At 37.8% G+C, this 23,647-nt stretch overlaps 1 protein-coding gene across 2 annotated transcripts; it reads right to left on the minus strand.

Annotated features, from left to right (window-relative positions):
* Nucleotides 1–1,186: 1,186 nt before the first annotated feature.
* Fbxo30 (F-box protein 30) lies at nucleotides 1,187–21,942 on the minus strand. Of its 2 annotated transcripts, none has more exons than XM_027402022.2 (3): nucleotides 21,791–21,942; nucleotides 10,950–12,999; nucleotides 1,187–7,724 (listed from the first exon to the last, which is right to left on the minus strand). In XM_027402022.2, exons 2-3 carry the CDS (start codon nucleotides 12,981–12,983, stop codon nucleotides 7,521–7,523), a joined length of 2,238 nt encoding a protein of 745 aa, XP_027257823.1. In that variant the 5' UTR covers nucleotides 12,984–12,999; nucleotides 21,791–21,942; the 3' UTR covers nucleotides 1,187–7,520. The 2 variants fall into 2 exon arrangements, with proteins under 2 accessions (XP_027257823.1, XP_027257822.1); XM_027402021.2 differs by lacking the exon at nucleotides 21,791–21,942 and adding an exon at nucleotides 21,386–21,561.
* Nucleotides 21,943–23,647: the final 1,705 nt, after the last annotated feature.

Below are 23,647 nucleotides of genomic sequence, written 5' to 3' on the forward strand. Positions count from 1 at the left end.
AGTGTAACTCATAAAAAATTAAGGTTAGGGTGGAAACTACACAGCCTGTGAGATAAGTGAGTACATGTACTTTTCTGAATGTAAATCCATTCAGGCAAACTATACATTTTAAATGCAAAATTAAAATCTTTAGAAGTCATATTCACTGAGATTTTGGCCACTCAAAGAAAATTTCATGTCAGGGTTACTGAAATATTGTGGGAAATCAGTACTGTTGTTCTCTGCTTATGTAAAATGAATAAAAATAATTAGTGTAAGTAATTAGAAAAAGACATTCAACTAACAATTATTCTTTCTGTATTTTACCCTTGAACATATGGTGGTTTAATTTTGATTTCTATAGCCTATTTTGGTTACATAACATAGCTAAACCTGAAATGCTATAATTAAAATGTTTTGAAACTACAAATCTGTTTACTGTTGAACCTAAAGACACTTTTTTAAAAAGTTGAATACATTATTTAAATAAAATTGTTGATGAAATCAACTAATTTTGACTACCAGACCAGGCTTTTAGAATTCCATATAATTAATCTAGGTATTTTGATCGCTTCATTAGAAAACTTAAGCCACAGAATCAACATGCATCAAAACTATAACTTACAAAAAAAGTTTTCAACAACAACAACAGCAAACAGCAGAGGTTTTGTTTATTTAAGTGCTGGTGTAGAGTTCTACACACATGGAGGACAGAGGACACCCTTCCTTAAGTGTCATCTTGCAGGAACATCATTCACCTCTTTTGAAGGAGCACTTCTTGTCGGTCAGTTCACCAACAGGGCTAAACTGGCTGTCCAGTGAGTCCACTTGTCTCTACCTCCTCAGCTCTGGGGTTACAAGTGTGTGTCACCATTCCTGGCACTTTTTACATGTTCTGGGAATTAAGCTCATGTCCCTGTGCTTATATGGCAAGGGCTTTACCAACTGAGCCATTACCCCAGGCCCAGTTCCTTTCAAACTTTTGAATGTTCTTTTATCACTGGCTCTTAACTATCACATAATAGCCTAACAATGTCACCTTTTGACTAGAAATAAAAGAAAACTGTCTGACTCTTATCAGTTTATTTCCTTCTTTAATAATCTTCTCTGATAAAATTTAAATAATTTATGCTAAAAAGGTAAAAACCCAATGACTTTTATCTTTAATGGCAAAGGATAATTGGATCTATGACTCTGATATCAAGAATTCAACTGAAATGTCATTTTATTACTTCCAACACATGAAATAACACCACCACTAGAACTATCGACAGAACAGCCATTATCTAACATAATCATGCAAATGTGTTAGTAAAATGATTTTGGAGATGCTAAAAACTGTATTAGTATTAATGAAAATGAAACCATTTATTTCCCTTGTCAATTTGCTCTGAAATATTTTTCCTTGTCTTAACAATGGAAACTTCAATACAGCATAACAAAGGACTGAAAAATTATTTTAGAGGTCTGTATCAATAAATTTTTACTGTATTCTTACAGTATGCTAATGAGCCATGTTTGTAATCCAAATTTACTTCTCTGTAGTTTATTAAGGCCAAGTCACTCTACACCTAATACAATGGAACATCAATCCAACTAGAAAATTTTGAAATGTTCTAAGGTAACAAACCTCAAGATGATCAATTATGAAGATTAGATGTCAGGCACATTTACATATATGCAGTTAACATCTATATTTTTTCAGCCACAGATGAAGCAACATTCTTCAAACCTTTAGTAAAACACCTCAGTTTTAGGAAGAGTTTCCAAAGTAACATACCACACTCCGTTAGTGTATTTCCTTTGGTATTACACAAAATTCTTTCCCTAACAGTAAGAACTGAATACTCAGATAACAATAACTTCCTTCCTTTTACTTAAATGTCCCTTCTCTTTCTGCATCTGCGAGAGAGATCCCTGTCAGGACACGTTCCTATTAGACTGAACGCCTCAATATTCTCATCATAAAACTTGAAGTTGAAAACTATGATCTCAAACAGTTTTCTAAATAACAGGAAATAGCTATATAAAAGGTTCTTGTAATTTAGAAAGACTTCAGTTGACTTAGGCTTCACTGAAATATTTTTTTGTTCTTTCTGGAAACCAGGTTTAGATTAATACTCTATTGGCACATTATTTTAAACACAATGGGATGAGGTAGTCCTGAGTACTTTTGTTTTAAGGGCATAACCAAAACTCTGCTTCATAGTTATGAAGACAGATGGTAAGACCATTTACAGCAACATTTAGATAACCAGGCAAGCATAAACCCCATGTCTTTTAGTCGGGGATGGAAAATACATAAACAAAAAATTTTGTTTTACACCAAAATCCAATAGTCAAACCTCTACAAATAAAATCTCTTATCAATATAGTAACAACCTCCCACACCTGGCTTTGTGGAAAACACCATTATTTTTCGATATTATTAAGGTTAGCATATTCAATGTGAAAGGACAGAATACAACACTGATATATGCAAATGGTGGCAAAGACCTAGAAACAGATTCTATACCATGATAAATCAGATACCTACACTTAATATTTCTGATTGGATTGATGGGATTATCATTAAATATCTTTACAGGATTAATCCAGTATTTCTCTACTTCTACACTTTCCTTCTTTTAAAAATTTAGTGATTTTGCAATCATTAAAGAGAACAAGACTACTCAGCTAAAGGTTACTGATAATGAATTAAAATTTACACAGTAATTTACCTTAAAGGAAATCAACACCAGTAAGAAACTAGGGAAATTTAAAATATTGCTTTGTTTTTTAACAAAAAAACCAAGTTATAGTACCCAATGCATTTTATCACATGGTTAGAAAATTAACGTATATATTTTTAATTTAAACAATTTTAATAAATTATGGCTGTTCATTTAGGATTTCAAATATGTACACACTCACCTGAATAACAAAGGAGAGACAGTCAGCAAGCCCCAGGCTTTCCAGTAAGATTGCTTATGAGGCCTTAACCATAGATAAAGAACTAGTTTACTAAGGAATACTGAGAGTGGGAGAAAGTCTTCCCGAGGGAAAAATGCCCCAATTGGTTTTCCAATACCAAGTGGTCAGCCCTGAAATCATATACACAAAAGTAAAATTTGTGGACTGAGCAGGCTGTATTTATATATTTAGGAACATACACACACAATTAAAAGAAAAAGAGGTCATGAATTTGAGAGAGAGCAAGAGAGGTACATGGAAGGCACTGGTGGGAGAAAAGGAAAAGGGGAAAAAAGATGTAAAAAAAATTAAATTGCCTCTTACGGTGTATCATAATCACCTGGATATCTGAACACAGATTGTTGCTTCTTACCCCCAAGAGACCTGTGAGGTCTCAGAAATAGATGACAAAGAGTATACAATAATATCTGGTGAAGATGCACACAACTCAGGATATCCCTTCGTCCCCAAGCTCAGGCTTTCAGAGATCACAGCAGGAGGCAGAAAAGTGTGCAAAGACTGGTACTTAGCAATTTGCTCTTGAGAAGACAGACTATGGGGGGGTGGGACATGACACGGGATAACAATGACAACTCAGGAAAAGAATATGGTCATAAAACACATAAATGATGTGGATGACCATCATGCCTACCCATGGGTTACTGAATAAGATTCTGCGAATTATGAATTGCATGATTATGAAATACTTTGATGTTAATTAAAAATTTTCAAATGAACTATGATGATTTTGGAAGAGTATTGGAAATCTAGATGTAGTTCATTCATATAAGGTGTTAATAGAACAAGTCACTATAAATTACTTAAGAGAAAAAATAAAAACATGAAAAGGTTAGTGAAATGTAAAAGGAGCTACAAGAAACAGAAGAAGTGGAGTCACAGAACATGGAAATGTGAGCAGACGCTGAAACTTCTCATCTTAAACAAGCTCAAAAAAGAAATGCTCATTTTTACTTTTAATGAAAAAATAAGGTTTTTTTTAAAACTAACAATATAATAAAGAAGTAACATAACTTGAAATTTGTCTTAGAAAATAATGGAAAAGAAAAATCTAAGAAATGAATGAAGTAAGAAACAAGCAACAGGTCAAGAAAATTTAGAGAATTTAATAAGAAATCATACTTCTTCAGTCATCAGACAGAACTCAGAATTCAAAACCTGAGATATAAAATCTCTGAAATGGATTAAGTATTAATGAAGTAAAACATGAAAAACATAAGGGCTGTTCCCTGGGGAAATTGGGAAATAGAAACTCATCAAATGAACTGAGAAAGACTACAGATACCTAAAGGAGGTCAATACACAATTTCTTAAACAATGAAGCACATCACATCTTGACCAAAACCACGGAGCAGAAAACATGCCCCTGAGTGCCCTTGTATTGTAAACTCCAAAGGTACTTGGGACCCAACAGATGTTTTCTTCTATAAGAAAATTTGGTGGCTGCAACTTGGGGCCCACCACCAATCCTTGAATGAGAATGACAAGAGGAGCAGCTCAAGAGCATTTTCAGAATATAAGAGGAAAATCATCCTTCCCTCACAAGTCAGTAGCAACTCCCCAATGTCAAATCTGCAACCAGAACTCTTAAAAAACAAGTCAGGAATAAAAGTGAAACAGAAAAATATGAGCATCTCTATCTGGAAAGATTAGAGAGTACAAACTCATTGTCGAATAGTAGCAACAGTCTAACGAGGGCAAAGAAGAGAACAATGAGAAGCATTCTGAGGAAATAAAGCACTCTAACATCTAGCATCTAACATTCTAACGTCTGGACAGCTACTGGCTCATAGTCATGCTAGTTTTTTCTTTGGGTTTCAGGTTTTTCAGGTTTCTGACATAATTCTTATTTTTACCTTGGTGAAATACTAAGTTGTTCAGTTAACTTACTCATTTTAAGTTAAACACACAATAATACTTTGATAAAGACAAATTCTATACATTTTTAAAGTTCCAGAGCTTTCATTTTTAAGAGATAGCCTTTTCCTAATTTAATAAATGTAACTAAATTTTAACTTTCTTTTAAAGGGTGCATTTTCACTACATTTAGGGAAAAAAATGCCCATGATTAGAGGAAAACTTGGAAAAGTGTTTGCATTAGCTTCTAAGTGATTTTTAATTTGGCTGCAATTCATAGTACTTTAGAGTACTCATACAAGTTCATTCACGAACCAGAGAAGAATACTTTTTATGACATTATACAAACCTGTAAAAACAATGTTCAACTTCTGCTTTCACCTAAATTCTTAGTATTTTCCTAAATAAGAATATAACATTGTTACTTTACTTACCATGGTTCATGTCAGTTTTTGTAAAATATGGTCATTGTGTTTTTAGGATTTTATTTATTAGTAGTAAAATTATTTCATTAAGCAATTTTTTGAGCTTTCAGTTCCTGTGTCTCCCAAAGTTGCCTCCACATGAAGGACCGATGGCTAAAATGCAGTGATACCAACAGCAATTAAATATTAACTACCATGAAGAATGAGTAATACTTTTTCTATCCAGAATTTCATGCAAAATTCCATATTGTTGTTCCATGTCAGTAGTTGTAAGACTCAAGTTATATTAAGTGTCCATTTCTGGGTATGTAAAGCTAACTTCAACAATAAGAAAGCAGCTGAATTATGCTTAATTCAAATGTGATATATGTCTAGTGCTTAACTATCACTTTTTCACCCAGAATAAATTGCAAAAAATATTTATTTGAACAAAATAAAAAAAGTAAATAGAAAAAGTTTTCATGTACATATGCTGTTATTAAAATATCCATTTCATTTGGTGAAAAGGTGAAAAAAATGTTAAGTATCTCATTGTGAAAGTAGATTTAAATTTACAAATCATGAATATTTAAAAAGTACAAACATAAAACAAAAGGTTAATGCTTGTATTACCTAAATATAGACACATTCTTCAGAAAAATTTAAAAAGCAAAGTTATATCCTGTCATATTTGATTACTATTTCTACCTTTTGGCAGAAACAAAGGTTGTTGTTGTTATTATTATTATTATTATTATTATTATTATTATTATTATTATTCCTTGTTTAATGCAATTTAATCTCACAGTTGAAAAAGAAAGTTTAAGCACCAAAATCACAAATTCTCCTAACTTAAATGACAGGTGTGGCAAAAAAAGTGATTAGTCTTTACTACTGCACATTTCAACTCTAATAAAGGCTTGATGCTGCCAACAAATCTCAAGCAGCTGAGATTCCACCTTTAATGCCCAAGGACACTTCTCCCCAGGCTGACCACCATATCTGGGAAATAGGAATCAGTAACCACCAAGTACTCTCAAAACAATGTAGAAAGAGAAGACACAATTGATTTTCAACATCACTAACCATGTCAGCTAACCAATGCCAGAATTTATCCGGACAAATTATGTATGTCTCTACCTCTGGAATTTACTTCTAAATATTGACACTGTATGTTCATTTCTTTAAAGTAAGCACATTAAGTGAATATGGTATTTGAAAACTGTAGGTTATTGACTACTTCATTACTACACTTGATCTTTACAAAAAGACACAATTCTTATGTTCTGACAAAGAAATATGTGAAGCATAACTGGAAACATTTCAAAAAGATTATCAATCAAGACAGGTATCTGCTTGATGTTAACTTGCAAATTTTCACATTTTTAAAAGTCTCAAAACAATGCCAGTGTATTTTTATAGACCTATATAGTTCATTATATGAACATTTTAAAGGCCCCTCAAAAAGTCAAACCCTTTGTATTCTGAATATTTGAAGTTTATTCAAACAATATGCAAAATTCAAACTTATAGTGAGGTATATTTTCTTTTCAAACATTAGATACCTAGGAAAATATAAAACACCATGAAAATTTCAAGTTAAATTCATAGGCTTGCTTTGTTTTTACTTAATCTGTCATATAATACATTGTGTCATGACTCCTCAGATAAGGAATTTAATGAAAAAGAACTGCATATGATCAGTTTCAGCATAAGACTAGTAAGAAAAGAGGATGAAAACATTTTTGTGAGTTGTTTTAAATGCATGAAGTCATTATTGTGCCTTTATGTAAGTACTGGAGATCACATATGATCAATAATTACAAAAGAAAAGTATCAGAAATACTTCATAACAATCTTATGGCAGTGTTTAAACAACTGAATGTGTTCTGTGGAAAAAAAATCTATGCAGGAAAAATCTGAATCAAAGTTTTGCTTTTGATAATATGGGCTTCAACCCACAGGAAACATATAAAATTAATTTTTTGATGAAATCCTTTTTAGTTTGAAAAGCAAAAATTTTCAGAACTTAAATATGCACACCATTAAAATTATTAATTTGAAAAAATATGCAGATAAAGATTAGATTACCCTGTCTATCAATGTTCCAACAATTTCACACATTTCAAATATTAAGGCAACTTTTTTTTCCAACTAACAGTACATTATAAAAATATATGTCACTGCAAAACAGTATGTACATAGTGACAATAAATTTAGCTAGTTGTAGTCTTTAATACATTAATAAGTGTCACATATTACAAAGAACTCATACCAGGTGCTTGCATGTATGTGCAAGTAAATACAGTTTTAAAGCACGGGTTTTAAAACTGAGCGCAGTGAACGTCCTTCTTTAGTAAGTTCTCGAGTCACACACATACATGGCAATGGGATTGCTTCCTCCCGTTTCTCTATAACATTGTAACTGCAAGTCTTCAAGTGATCAGCCATGCTTAGGATGTCAGCAAATTTCCATTCATTAACAGAACAAAATGCAGTACTGAATCGCCATACCTAGAAGAAAATTCTACTTTAGATTTAAATAGTCCAATCAATAGAAAATCAAAATGCCCTTTTTGCTGTGCTCTAGCTGCTGCACTTCTTTTCTATTGCTACAGAAACATAAAATATCTAGCTACAAAATTAAAAAGGATACCAAATACAATGTGTCGTGTAGTAATATTACATTGTTTAGGGAATAATGAGCAGAACTGTGTGTGCAAAGTGTGTTCAGTGCACTTTTTCCTAAACATTTTTTTATCTGCAGTTGGATTAATCTATATAACTTGGAAGCCACAAAGACAGAGGCCAGCTCCACAAGGTAAACAGCAGATACTCTAGAAAGTAGCAGTACTGGGTGGGATGAGGGCAGCATTCATAACCATTTTTCAAGATGGTAATGGTTTCCAAAGTAATCAGATGCCCTAAAATTCTGTGACAAAAGAATTTTTCAGCTGACAAGAAAAACCATCATTGTCAGGTTGGTGGCACAGGCCTGTATGTAATCCCAGCTACCCAGGGGATGAGGCAGGAGGATAACAAATTCAAGTCCTGCCTGGACTACAGAGTGAATTCTAGGCCAGTGTGGGCAATTTAATGAAACCCTCCATTACATTAAAAAAGAAATAAGAGGGCTGGGAATTAGCTAAGTAAGAATATTTGCATAGCACATGGGAACCCCTAGGTTCAACCCCCAACATAAATAAATAAATATCTGACAAGTTACTGTTCGTTTTGTAAAGCAGAGGCAATAATAGGTTAATGAAAGTAATGTAAAAATGTGTGCTATCTAGCACACTGCAGATGTTTAAGTGTGGATACCACAAAGACATATCCAAAAGCTTTAAGGCAAGAAACATAACATTAGAAATGGAAGCGGCCGGGCGATGGTGGCACTCCTTTAATCCCAGCACTCGGGAGGCAGAGGCAGGTGGATCTCTGAGAGTTCGAGGCCAGCCTGGTCTCTAGATCGAGTGCCAGGATAGGCTTCAAAGCAACACAGAGAAACCCTGTCTCGAAAAAACAAAAAACAAACAAACAAAAAAAGAAATGGAAGTGAAAGTGACTAGAGTATGAAGTGACTGGAAGAAACTGAAGAGGTAAGGACAAGACTATGAGATATTTTAAATGTTTCATTAAGGAGCTGGCTTCTATCCCTGAGGAAACATATAAATAGTGAATAAGATTTAAGTACTGCATCAACTATAATAAATATACTTAAAAATACATAATTCTAACTTTTATATAGAAAATATAACCCAAAGCTCTGGTAGTAATCCAGAAACAATCGAAGGTGAAATGGTGAGGCAAACCTGAGAGGTATGAAAAAGAACCAATCAGCTAGAATTTGGGAATAAAGAGTCAACACTAACCCTTAAAGCCCTGGTTTAGGCAGCTTAGTAAACAAAGATACTACTTCCTGAGATTAAGTAGGCAGAGGGTTTGTGTTGGGTCTGCGGAAGCTGTAGGATAATTAAGCAGATATGGTCAGTAGATGCTTGCATACTGTGATTTAAGCTCAATACAGAAAACAGGAGCATACTGATACAGAATCTGTATAAATGATAGCAATTTGATCATCACGACTAGGTCTCTGTAGAAATTTACACTATCAGAAAATACTTCATTCCATATGTAAATACTAGTGACTAAGGACAAAAACAATTACAGTACCTTACTCCAAAGGATAGAAATGTTCCCAATCATTTAGAAAATAAAAAATACACATATATAGCTGGCTGAAGAAACTATGTCACCAGAACTCCCTTTTGGGGAAAGAAAACAGAGAAGCAGACACAGATTTTTTTTTTTTTTAAATGTGTAGAGCAATGAGTAAAGACAAAGCCTAACGAAAGGCCAAGAATAAATTTACATAAAACTGAATGCTATGCAGCCAAATATTTTTTATCCAAGTTGTTAGGTAAAGATTCTATTATGTGTTGTGGAATATTTTAACTAGGCAAGGATATGTTATATTTGTTTATGGTGTGGAATATTATTTTAACTGTGTAAAGGTGTGTTACATTTATTTATGCTGTATTTGTTTAATGATGTAAGGATGTGTGTTTAATGATGTAAAGATGTGTTACATTTGTTATGTAAAGATGTGTTGCATTTGTTTCACCTTGCCTATCTAGGGCATGTGACTGATCTAATAAAAAACTGAATGACAGAAAGGGATAGGTGGGGCTGGGGGGGGAGGAGGAGGAAGAGGAATCTAGGCTCAATAGAGAGAAAGTAGAATGAGGGAGAAAGAGAGGACAAGCCTGGGGTCAGCCATGCAGCCACCAGCCAGCCAGACTCAAGAGAGAAGTAGTGAACATAAGATATACAGAAGGAAAAAAAAGGTAAAAAGCCCCAAGGTAAAAGGTAGATAAAGAGAAACAGGTTGATTTAAGTTAAAAGAGCTAGACAGATAAATGAACCTAAGCTAGGCCGAGGATTCATAGCTATTAAGAAGTCTCCATGTCATGATTTGGTAGTTGGTTGGTGGCCCAAAAGAAAGTCCAGTACAATTATGGGTCTCTAATTCCAGATATCTGTGATTGTCTTGGATAGTAGCTTCTGAGAAGCTACTCAAAAGCAGAGTGTAAATAAAATTTAAGTCTGCCTAAGTTTCCTTATTAATTTTCTAAATAATATTCACCCCCCTTTTCCAGGAAACCTAGTGTCTCCAAACACAGTACCAACCTGTCTAGCCTATTTATCTCACTTCAGCCTCACTCACCCATGAAGGCTATCACCCAAGTATATGTTGGTCAATTATTAGGATGACTGTAGTAACAGATTATGTATGTATGTATGTATGTATGTATGTATGTATGTATGTATGTATTTTCTCATCCTGAAAAAGACACTAATAGGAATGGAGACAATTAAAGGCTAAAGGGAATCCTCTTCTAGGTTCCTCAGCTGTCTTATGGCACAATGTTTCAGACAAAATTAGAAGATGACCAATAGTAACATGGGCACAAAGCTGTTAGTGAAGAAGGAAAACTGGTTGTCTGAAGACACAGAAATATTAGAACAGAATTCAGAAAAATCTGTGATATACTAGTGGTTGTGACTAAGACTTCTAATGACTTTAGCCCTTTATTATCACTTTTAAAATGTGTCAATATATTGACTTAGTACGTTATAGGATATGGTCACTTTTTCAAAAAGTTATTAGATATAGCACAGCATTAATAAGTGCCTACTTCGTGTTAAAAGCAATTAGTAAGTTGAAATTAAACTAACCTTTTCTTTTATCTGCCATGATGAATTTCCTTCTGGATACTTCTTTTTCCCCCACTGCAATATTACCATTCCACGAGACTGAAGTAGACTGCCACAAACATCCCTCATTAGCCTGGATACACATGCAAGCTGGCATAAACTGAAGCCATCAAGAAAGCCTGCAATATGTTGCAGTACCTCAAATGGGAGACTACTTAGATGGTCACTACGTAATCCCAACACACAGTTTCTTGAAGGCTCTTCTAATACTGTAGATACACATGGCTGAACTCCAAATGACCTTAAATGGCGGTCATGTATAATCTTTGCTCCTTGTGTTGATGGACAAAATCTACGCTGAGAATAGGTACAACCATAGTAAGCCAAAGGACACCTCTGTTCCATCCATCCATTGAGTCCAGCATGAATGTCACCATGTACGTTCTTAAAATGGGAAGAAAATTCTTTTCTTCTGAATAACTGTCCACATACAAAGGTAAACATCGAACGCTGCTTAGGCTGGTACCTAGCAACACATTCCAAAACTAAATCCAGCCCAAGTGTCTGAAAGGGGCTTGGATTTGAAAGCTGTGGATTGGCATGATCACATGCTGAAGCTGAAGCTATTTCTCCAACCATTGTATTTGTAGCTAATATTGCAGATGGAAGTGAGAAAGTCTGTGTCCCAAAGTCAATGTGATAAACATCAACCATGCGGCTATCAGATATACCCCTCCCACCTGGAGAATCTCCCAGACAAAACAGTAACGCTGCTGTAATCAGGTCTATTCCTTGGAGGTCCATGGGATCTTCTGCAACTTCTAAATCTGATGTATCAACTGCTTTGTCTTCCTTTGGTATATACCATGAATTAGAAAGAAACTTAAATGAAGGAGCATGACTGAATGGTGAGTCATCAACATCCTTCACATCCCCTAAATCTACCTTTTTCCAATACAAGTCCTCATCATCATCTTCATCTGTCATGAGAATATGCTGAAATGTACTATCCGGCAAAGCACTGAAAGGAATTACTTCCCTAAGTTGTGCTGCTACTAAAAGTGAACTGGAAGGTTCTGAAGTACCATCTGCTGCTGCACACTCTCCATTTTCTATGTTATTGTCTATAGAATCACCTGGAAATTTTTGATCCTGCTCTTTGATCTGTGAACACATATTTTCCAAAGGAAAGCCATTACAGAGAGCAGCAGTACCAAGAGAACTTGTACTTAAATCACATAGTAAATCACTTGACCCATTTTGTTCAGACTGAGCATTCTGGCTTATGCCATTATGGTCAACTCCACCTACTGCCCCCATCTCCTCCTCATAAAGGTGGTCCTGGCTTTTTAAGTTTCTTTCCTGGAAGCTCTCTCTGTTATTCTCATCCATCTCATCTGTGGTAGCAGAAAGACTTGTATTTAACATGCCAATGTCTCTTGTGGCAGAATTCAGGATATCTAAAGCAGCAGCCAAACTTCTAGTTGTTTCTACAGTGGCTTGATAAAGTGCACCATATGATTCTTCATCAACAGATACCAACCCATTAGTACATGGTATTTCCTGAACACTTGATTTCACTGAAATTTGTTCTCTGGGTTCAGATATTTTATCAGTTGCTTTTGACATCATGGTGGCAACTTTGAGAGATTCCAAAAGCATTCTTTGATCTTGAAGAGCCAAGGCCATGTCTAATTGTGCCACTTCATCAACATCTCTGCTTAGATTTTCATAAGATTTCCGGTCTGCGTAACTAACTGGCCATCGGTTCCATTCCATAGTACAGCACACCACACTTGCAGGACACATTTCTAGATGTTCAGCAACTTTATTTCGTGCCATGGTAAATGGACATCCAAAGTTACTATTTAAGCAAGGTACTCGTTCAAAGGGACACAAGAGTCGATGTTCATCAGCTTTACAAGAATGGAAAACTGCTCCACAAACCAATGGACAACCAATCAAGTCACAGGCAATCCCAGGCTCTGGTCTGGTCATACACCGTCTACTAATACAATTCACACAGTGTGAGTGCTGCTGTACCTCTTCTTCCATAATGGCCAGTCCAGCTCTAGTTTTTGAAACAGAAAAAGGTAAAGTCATTAGACAAAAAAATGGCAAATTTCTCAAAACTGTATAATAAATCAAATCACAGATATATTTTAGATTATTCTTGAGAATTAAATATGTAAAGCACATACAAACATTTAAGTGATTAATTTGATATATAATTAACACATCTTAAAGCAACGTAAGCACTTTTAATAACAATCTAGTGTTTTAAAATGTCATAGTTTCACATTTACATACTAGATGACAATATGTATAATAGGCACATTAATGACTTTCAAATATAATATTCAAAATATATATTATAAACTATAAGTATCTTCTTAACTCCCAAATTTCAGAGAATACTATAGATTTTAGCTTTTATATCTCAATTAACTTGATTTTGATATGCTTCATTGCAGATTCCTCATCATGTTAAGAACATATATATACATATATTACTTCTAAGGGCCAACTCTCATTCACTTTATTAAATATGAATTTTTGGCTAATTACTAGGTATCAGGCACTATGTTCCCTCTGGCAGTATATAAGTAAATTAGTATCTCCTCTTAAAGGAGTTACAAGGAGTAGAAGCCAAAACTTGTTCATGTTATGTGGATCAATACAACAGGAGGAAAACAGTAGCACAGAGAAGGTAATTAGCATAGAAAAGGGTAAACTAGTAAGAATGAGAACTTCATTTCTGAAGTAACAGCAAATGAATTGACAAAATATATTCAATCTTACTAATATTAATAGATTATAGTGAAATACAAGGAAGTTGTAAAAAATGAGGCCAAAAGGTAATTGGGCCAATCATGAATGTTATTTGCTGCTCTATGGAATTCAGTCTTTTAGTGAGTGAAAATCATTGATAAATTTAAGAGTAGAGAAACAGTTCTCTATGAGATAATGAAGGATTACAGACACTTGTCTTTTTTTTAATTTCCTATTTATTCTCTGTGTCTTTCACATTATGTCTCCACATCATGTCTCCAGATCTCACCTATCTCCTTCCTCCTAGCAAAAATAAAAAGAGGGAGAATCTTGTCATGGAATCTGCAGTGTGACACAGTGAATCACACAGCAACACCCCCCCCCATCCACAGATTTTACATGAAAGTCTTCATCCCAAAGAATCATTGGTCTGGTTTGAAGCCCCTGGTCTCTGGTACACCATCAATGCTGAGCCTTCCCTGGGATTCTTCCTGGACATTCCGTTGCTGCCCTGTGTCATGGAGATCTTGCAGCCCTGGGTCCACAAGATCAAACCCCACAAGATCAAGTTGGGGAAGGTCAACACATAACCCTGGATCTGGGCCTGGGTAGTTGCAGAGTTGCCCACCAGCTCTCCCCTGTCCTCACCACCAGAGTGAGCTCTCCTGTATCAGTCTATTTCACTGTTAGCAGCAAGGAGGAAGGGGCGGGGCCATTTCTCCCCCTTTCACACCCTCAGGGTCGGTTGTCTCACACCTATACCTTCAGGGCCAGCTCTACTTCTACTCCCCTGTGTTACACAGGGGAGGTATAGGGGCAGGGCCAGCTCTCTGGCTCTTATGACCACCTAACAGATGAGTAATGGGGACAGCTCTCCCATGCTCCCATGTTCGCTATATCAGGGCTGGCTCACCCACACCTCTGCCAACAGAGCTGGCTCTACTATGCTGCCCAGGCCAGATGCATGGTCTGCACTCCAGAATACGCATTTTAAATTTTTTTTGTTTTTCAAGACAGGGTTTCTCTGTATTGCTTTGGAGGTTGTCCTGTGGACCAGGCTGGTCTCAAACTCTCAGAGATCCACCTGCCTCTGCTGGATCATTAGGATTACTAACTCCTCTTGGACTGTTACCCTTCCTTTACCCATGTTATCACACTTAACCAAGTTCCCTCTTACCTCTCTGGATATTCTTTTCTTAAATACTACTTTTTTTTTCAGGATTTCATGTCATTCTTGTTCACACTACGAATTCCTCCTGGGTGTGGTATGTTTTTTCCAACTCTTATTTATCATTTATAGGCAGAAAACTTATCTATACATCCTGCCTAAAAATCTTCCAAACTCCAGACCTCTACAGCTATTATGTATCTCCATCTGTAGATTATAGAGGCAATTCAACCCAGTGTTTTCCAAAATAAATTACACTGTAGTGCATAATTTTCCAAATAAAAAGTTCTGTAGCCAATTTCTTCATTGGGTGCATATGACTGCTAACTCTCTGATATGTATTTCCAAAAATTCTAGCTTGGTTTCAGGTGGGTAATCACTCCACAAATTGTTACAAATTTTTTCTTGGTTGAAGACTAACATTCCTCAAACAGGAATAATAAAAACCCAGATGTTACGAGCAGAACTCTTCTTTATTAGTAGCAAAGTCCTGAGTTGATATTTTGATATTCAATGGTGCCATGGAAAAATGTACACATTCAACATCAAATCATTTTTAAATTGTGCTTAAAAAAGAGTTGAATACTTTCAAAATGTTGTTTTCTCACAAATTACATAGGCAAGAGTTGACTCTAAATTTAAACTACTTGTACTAAAAGAACAAGAAAGGAAATGAGAGAATAATTATGGCAAATATTTATAACTAAAGCAGTGAAAATGTTTAATAAGAATTAAGACAAACCTTGCTGAGGGATTAGACTGTGAAAACAGCAGGAGCTTTCTTATTTTGCAATAACAAGACTGAGTTTATCTCACATGCTACTAGAGGTTAAGCTTGACTGTTGCTAAGAGAGAAACCTAAAACTACAGGCAGTGACCACTGCTATAACTTGTATGAGCACTTTATGTGACTTTATGTTATTGTACACCCCATCACATAACCACACCAGGAAGAGCACATCTTAAAAATATTACCTAATTCAAAGGTGTTTAAAATAATGACCACTGCAATTCTGACTAACATTCCAAATAACAACTTGCAAGGATAGGTTCTCAGGTTTCAAAGTAAGAGGCCTCTTCATCATTACTCCCTTCTCAATAAAAATGCTTTAAAAAGAAAGTCAACCACAACAACACATCTATAGTATTTTATTACTTTTTGAAGTAGACTTCAAAAAAAGAGGGTAATATTAGTTGTATTACCTACTATATCCTTCTTAATATATACCAAGTCAATTTCCTGCAACTCAGAGAAAAATAGTGTTCATAAGTAGTAAGTGACTTGCCCAAAGTCATCTATCTAGTGATGAGGTAGGACTTAAATGTACATCTTATTTATAACCATGTGGAATAGCAGACATGTTTACTTATACAAAATTAAGAAAATAGCTCTTTAACAACTGGTGGTTCAATTTTAAGATGTTATTTGAGGAATGAAGATTACACAATTTCCTTGTAGTTTATTCTAACACTTCATCATTCTTATGGGTCAAAAATTTTTCATTCTTTATAATTATTACAGCACATTGCTTTGACCATGTTTTAAATATGAACATATGAAACAGTATGAATTTAACCATTCTCAGCATATCTACACAAAGTAAAGTAGGAATCTAGGCCAAGTCCATTTTATAGTTAAATACACAAAGAAATAAGAAAATACAATAATAGTCTTTCTAGGGAGAGAGACTTCAAAGTTTAAAGCTCTTCAGATCCATCCTCTCTCTCATCAAGATCATTATTATAAAATTTAAAATGCCTTCAAATTGCTCATGAATCCTGTGAAACAGGGTTTAAAACCTCAGTCCTTGATTTATCAGCTGAACAATGACACAGCAGGCCTAGTAGAAAACATGTTGCTAAAATTATGGCATTAAGTTCAAGATGAGCTTCATTAAACTCAATGGGTCTTTTACATGCTAAAATCAATTTCTATTAAGCTACACTTGAAAGAATTACTGAAAGTTTCCTTAGACTAAAAAATTATTTGTAAATGATGGAATGTTTTACAATAGTTTCCATTTTCTCTAACAGAAGCTGGTTGCCAACTCATACTCTGTGGCTGACTAGCAATCCTTAAAAATAGTTTTAAGACATGGCATTTTCCCATACAGTGAATGAGAGCTTACCACTTAAGACTCAGAGACAGTGCCCCCAACTAGTTCTCAAAATTCACTAAAATATATCAGGAGATAATACAATCATAAACTAGCACAATTTTAAAATATGCTAAGAAAAGTTGTTTAATACACCTTAGAGCTGTGTCTAATGTCTACCAGTTTCTAAGATACACACACAAATACACATACCTCTCCCTCCTCATACACCATGTGTCTCAACTCTAGTTTCAGCTTGTGGACCTCCCTAAGAATCTAGGGCAAGGCATGGAGCCCTTACAAAATACATGTTTATTCCATGCTGCAGCTTAGGGCATTACTAGTGACAACTGAAAATAAATCACTGCTCTTTTTAATAACCAATTCTATGGAAAATTATAATCTCCAAGAACACCAAAACTATCTCTGTCTCATACATCCTTATGTTCCCTGAATTCAAAACAGTGCCTCAATTTGAGATTAATTTGTGTAAATACATGAATGAAAGAATACAAGAAAATAAATTCCCAAACAGACATTCTTGATTTCATGGAAAAATATACCATGACATAATAAAAACTTACACATCTAACATTAGAAAATTAGTTTAAAACAAAATACTCAAGCAGCCATGCAGAGTTAATGGTGCTCAAACACTTCCTAAGTGCTTAACTAATGTGTCCCAGGCATCTTTATATGATGATAAAACCTAAAAACAAAACAAAAAAAGCAATTCAAAGGGTAACTTCAATTTTCTACCTTTTTAAAACCTTAGAAAACTGAATATAGAGGAAAGTAGCAGGTTTAAAAAAAATAAAATAAAAGGAGCCGGGCGTTGGTGGTGCATGCCTTAATCCCAGCACTTGGAAGGCAGAGGCAGGAGGATCTCTGTGAGTTTGAGGCCAGCATGGTTTCCAGAATGAGTGCCAGGATAGGCTCCAAAGCTACACAGAGAAACCCTGCCTCGGAAAACCAATAATAATAATAATAATAATAATAATAATAATAATAATAATAAATAAAAATAAAAAATAAATAAAAAAGAAAAGACAATGGTTGTTGCTTATACACGTACAGATGAGCAGGGCACCAAGGAAATCAGCTCAAAACATGAAGTGGCATCAACCTAGCCTGCTGCTTAGTATTACATTTATATATTAGGTGAAACAGACCTGAACTAAACATGTCTTAATGCAAGACTGATATGGAACCTTTTGTATAGTCAGAGGTACAAGCAAACAGAAACACTGAATGGCCCACTAAACAAATATATATTTAGTTTTGAAGATAACAAATCTATACCTCAGTCATTATGTCTGCTTTTAAACAGTGGAGGTGGTATCCAGGTAGCTCAGCAGTAAAGCACTTGTCTATCAGATGCAACTGCTTAAAAGTCAACACAGCAAAAACAAAACATACAGACAACATAAAAGATTTAAAGCCATGGTGATGGTGTAGATGGCTCCACATGACTCTCAACTCATAACACATACCCTTAATCCGAAGTTGTTCTAGTTTCATTATTCTGCTATGATAACACTTAAAACACATCAAAAACAACTGCAGGGAGGAAAAGGTTTCAACTAACACTTTCAGGTCACAGTTTATCCAGAGAAGTCAGAGTAGGAACTAAGCAGAAACCACTTGCTCATTGTCTGATGCTCGCCTAGCTTTCTTATATAGTCCAGGACCACCTATCAGTCTAGAGATGTAGTGCTCACAGAGGGCTGGACCCTCCCACATCAATTAACAATAAACACCATCCTCACAGGCCAGGTAATCTAGGCAATTCCTCAACTGAGGCTCCTTCTCTCAGATGATTCTAGGTTTTGTCAAGTTGACAACTGAGACAAACCAAATGGATAAATGAGTTATATGTTCTAACTATTTCACTAAAGTTTCCTTCTAGCTTTATAGAATAATGAACTAGTGATCTGGATATTTATTTTCATGTTCTTACCCATCCTCCAGATGCAATGTAATCAAAACATACATCTGTCATTTCTAAATTTCGTGGTTAAAATTTTTAAAATAAAATTCTAACTACTCACAATTTTCTCCACTAAATAAACAAATGAAATAATCATAGGCTTAGATTAGAAATTAAAATGTTAGAAAACATTTAATATTCAGACAAGAACCTATCTGAATTAATACATAGATTAAAAACAGCTCTACCCAAATGGCAGGACTCAGTCTAAGACAGCAAGGAGGAGTGGGCTTCTTTGGAGGCTCAGCTGTTGAGCTTGAGACAATTATTCTACTTTGAAAACAATCAGAACTTCTGAAAGGCTGACTACAGCTATTCTGTGCCCAACAGTATATTAACATAGTCACCCCCAAGTGGATGTACTCTGCCTTCCTCAACAGCCAGGCTTAAATACAACTATCATTAAATATCACTTAAATTTATAAAGCTTAGTAAATGCAGCTTTATGAGGAACTACTCTACTGCTGCAGTGCTAACATTAACTAGTTTTTAAAACAGAAAAAAAAAAACCTAGGTTTTAATTACATTAAAATTATATTATATAACTGAGTTATATTTGTGTTTAACACTTTGCTTTTAAGGCCGGCCTTGGTGGCACACGCCTTCCAGCACTCAGGAGGCAGAGGCAGGCAGATCTCTGAGTTCGAGGCCAGCCTGGTCTACAGAGCAGTTCCAGGACAACCTCCAAAGCAATACAGAGAAACCCTGTCTGGGGCGGGGGCGGGGGTGGGGCGGGGGCGGGGCGGAGCACGACACGCGACACTTTGCTTTAGTTTGCATAATATACAAGCAACTACTTCAGCTTGAATCTCTCCTATCTCATCACAATTAATATATTTACTCAGTCATTTTAACTTAAAAGTTTTATCATTAAATATGATGTATAAATACAATGACATTCTCCAAGAACATGACCAGCAAGAATGATACCTTTTATAAAAATAAACACCAGTCTTAAAAACGTATTGAAAACACTAACAGTCACATTTTAGAAACATGCTATATCAAATAGTAAACACATCAACTAAAGCCTGTTTGAGTGACCTTAAAGCACCTTTCCAACCATACATGAAGTGTTAACAATTATTTTATGCAGTATTATTTTAAGGCATATTTTAAGTATACTATGCTTTAAAACAAAAAAATATATAACTCCCCAAAACTTGAATCTAAATATTCAAAAACAATGGATTGAAATTAAACGGATACTATATAGGCAAACTTCAGTTTCTTATACCATTCATAAAAACACCTACTATTTCTAGAATCACATACACACACACAAAAGCTTATGTCACTAAATTAAGTGGCAGGTACAAACTGGCAATCTAAGAAGTTAGCAAAACACCATGTTGTCCCCAACTAAACTCCTACAGCAGCAGCAGCAACAACAACAACAAAAAAAAAAAAAAAAAAAAAAAAAAAAAAAAAACCAGTGACTAAGCATAAAGGAGAGTGATGAGTGATTCAACTGTACAGGGAATGTATACTTCAGAAAAACCCAACAGGAACGCTTCTTTTTGCCAGTCAACGTGGGATTGTTCTGGGACACTTTAATACAAGACGTGCAAACCACGTTCATGTAACTTACTGGGTCTGAAATTTAGCAAACAGCAAATGAAAAAACATCCAGAAACGTCTTGAGACTTATTAAAAATTTTAACCCTCACTGATACCAGAATACCCTTAAATAACTTCATCTTGGATCACAGTCAACAAAGCAATCATAGGAGAAAAGGTCAACTCCTTCCCAAGCATCGTTTACCCGGGATTTACTGCAGGGCTCAATAAAGGGAGAGGAGGGCAGGAGAACCACGGTAAACACCGGCCGCCATCGAGATAAAAGAAAAAGAAAAAAAAAAAATGTATTCCCGGGTGACTCCGCATCCACTGTGCGTCCCATGCCCTGCTTCCAATCTGGGGCTCCTTGAGCAGGAACCAAGAACTTGGGGGGGGGGGGGCAGATTCCTAAATTTCCCTTCAGCCGGGGCCAAGGCTAAGCCTGGGAGCCTCTCACTTCCATGAATGGAAAAGTTACTAACTTCGCTCATCCCGTGGAGACAGTTGGAGATGCCTCGCAGTCCCTTAACCCGTCTGTGCCCAAACCACCCAAGTTCAGTTCCCACAAGCCAGAGGGGGGCGAGCCTGGCTTCCCGGGGTCGTCCGCGCACACAGTGAGGGGGGCCTCACCCGGGTCTGCGTCCCCGGGGGTCGGGGCGCCATTGGCCGGGCGCCTCACGGGAGGGCCACACACACACCCACAAGGCGACCGGGCGCGGTCCCGCGTCCCCGCCGACCAGGACAGGCCCAGGGCTGCGCCAACTCCACCGGGCCCGCCGCCCCCTCGGCCCGCGCCGCCCCAGCCGCTGACCCGGCGCAGCCCAGTCACCCGCGTCCCCGCGCCAGCCTCCCGCGGCCTCGCCACACTCACCGGCCCGCGCGACCGCAGCGCCGCTCAGGCCCCGGCTGCCCTGGCCGTTGCACCCGGCGGCTCCGCACCGGCCCCGCACCGAAACGCGCACAGAGGCCGGCTGGTCCGACACCTCTGCGCCTTCGCCCCGGCGGGACCGCCGCCTTTTTTCTTCGGCCTCCAACCGCCACCGCCCTCCTCGTGCGCCCCGCCCCGTCCCGCCTCATGCGCCCCGCCCCCCGGCCAGGCAGCGCGCAGGTGGGCCCGCGCACGCACGGCCGGCGGGGGCGCGCACGCTCTGCCCTCCCCTGGGGTCGCGCGACCTGGGGAAGGCGGACTCGGAGATCGCGCTGGAGAGCGAGCGTCCTGCTAGGCGCGTGCCCGCCCCTCCCGGCGGTGCTCCCAGCCCCGGGTCGGCTTGCGGACCTTGCTTTTCTGGAAGGAATCCCAGACAGAGCTCCTGCGGCACTGTGGAGGGCGCAGGCACGGGGGAGCGGGAGCCGTCCTCCTCGCTCGCTCGCCCGCAGCTCGCACCCGCAGGAAATGGGTCAGCTGCCGGTTGTCGGTGGCAACTGCCACCACCTCACGTGCCCAAGCCCTGTGACTCGGTGACCGCTCGGCGCTGTGACCCGTTTCCCTTGTAGGGCCCTGCTGCCCGGCAGCCCGCGGAAGACGGCTTCCGTGGGCGACCCACGCGGCCTCCAGAGGGCGCGGCGCGCCTTCTGGGAAATACCTTGGGGACAAAAGCACGGTCACCCTGTGCTACACACAGTGCCTGTAGGCGTCCCCGTTACTACCGCCAGGCCCCGGTGTGAGCCGGAGGGACAGTGATGTCACCGACGCCCACCCTGTCTGGAGGCCTCTCTCTTGTCCACTGCCATCCCAAAGCCATCGTGAAGCAAATGTGGCCCTGGCGGGCGGTGGGGCGGGGCAGAGGTGAGAAAACCCTGGTGACAGCATTTTTACCCCAGCTGTTGGAGTGGATGGCTCACATGACTCACCATCGTGAGGGGGCTGACTCTCAGACTTTTTCGCCTGAAAGACCAGCACATTCAAATATCAGCAACAATTCAAAACAAAACAAATCAAAAAAAACCTGGGGAACTTAGACCAATCACACTGTAAAGGTCCTTTTTTATTTGGTTTGTTTGTTTAAATGAAGTAATGTGGATTTTTGGAACATTCAGCATGTTTGTGTGGGGTGCATAAGAAATTGTATATTGCCTGTTTTGTTTGTTTTGATTTTTTTTTTTGTATGATTTGGCTATAGGCAGGCACTTGTCCTCCGCCCAAATTGTGAGGACCAAATGGGCCAGGGTAAGAAAAGTGAAGCAGGCAGGTGAAGTGGTAGAAGACTTGCTTCTACTCTGCCCACAGTCGTGATTGAGTCACACACCCTTCCATGACACCCCTTCTATAAAAATAAGGGGGCTGCAGTGGGTAATTTCAAAGGCTCTCTGCAGCTTCAACATCCATAATTAAAGGATTGTATTCATTGTACTTGGGGGCTTTCTGCTTTTCTAAATCACCCAGTTGACCCTAGGTCACCTCCTCTCATCTGAAGCTGAGTGGAAGTCAGTGCAAGCCAGAAACCCCTGCCTTCCACAAGTGGTAACCAGAGACTCGGGTTTCCTCAAAAACAAAACGGGAATCACATTTCTTCAAATATGCTCTCTGTATGTACGTGGAATCTGGGGCGTAACCACCCACCCAGGGAAGCCACCGGTACTTTGGCAATTTTTAAAGCAAAACAAAACAAAACAAAAACAAAAATCAAGCAGTAACAGGTTTGACCTGTCTACTCTCTTTAGAGAGGAGCCTTCCCTGTTCTCAAATTATACTCACATCAACTTAAGAAAAGTACATATTCTGTTTTTCTAGAGGTCATTATCGTGGTGGGGTTCCATTAAAGTGATTTAAAAAAAAAATAGGGGACAGGGCAGTTGGTAAAGTTTTTGCTGAGCCCGTAGGAGAACCTGAGGTTCATCCGAAGCACATATGTAAAAAGTCAGGTCTAGTGGCTTGAGGATTTAATACAGTATTGAGGAGGCAGCTGATTAAGCAGTATGAGGCCCTTTCTCAAAAAATAAGGTAGATGGTTCCTGAGGAATGGCACTCTGGGTTGACCCTTGGCTCCACATACATATAGAAAACCTAGCTATAATAACACCACAGCCATAAACCCTGTACACAAGACTAGATTATAAGAGATAGACGTTTTCAGAGAAAATTCAGTTGGCCAAACAAATTGTTCTTCCCTTTGTTCAGTGTCAAGGCTAATAG

This window comes from Cricetulus griseus, chromosome 2, assembly GCF_003668045.3.
Source record: "Cricetulus griseus strain 17A/GY chromosome 2, alternate assembly CriGri-PICRH-1.0, whole genome shotgun sequence".
NCBI classification, from domain to species: domain Eukaryota; kingdom Metazoa; phylum Chordata; class Mammalia; order Rodentia; family Cricetidae; genus Cricetulus; species Cricetulus griseus.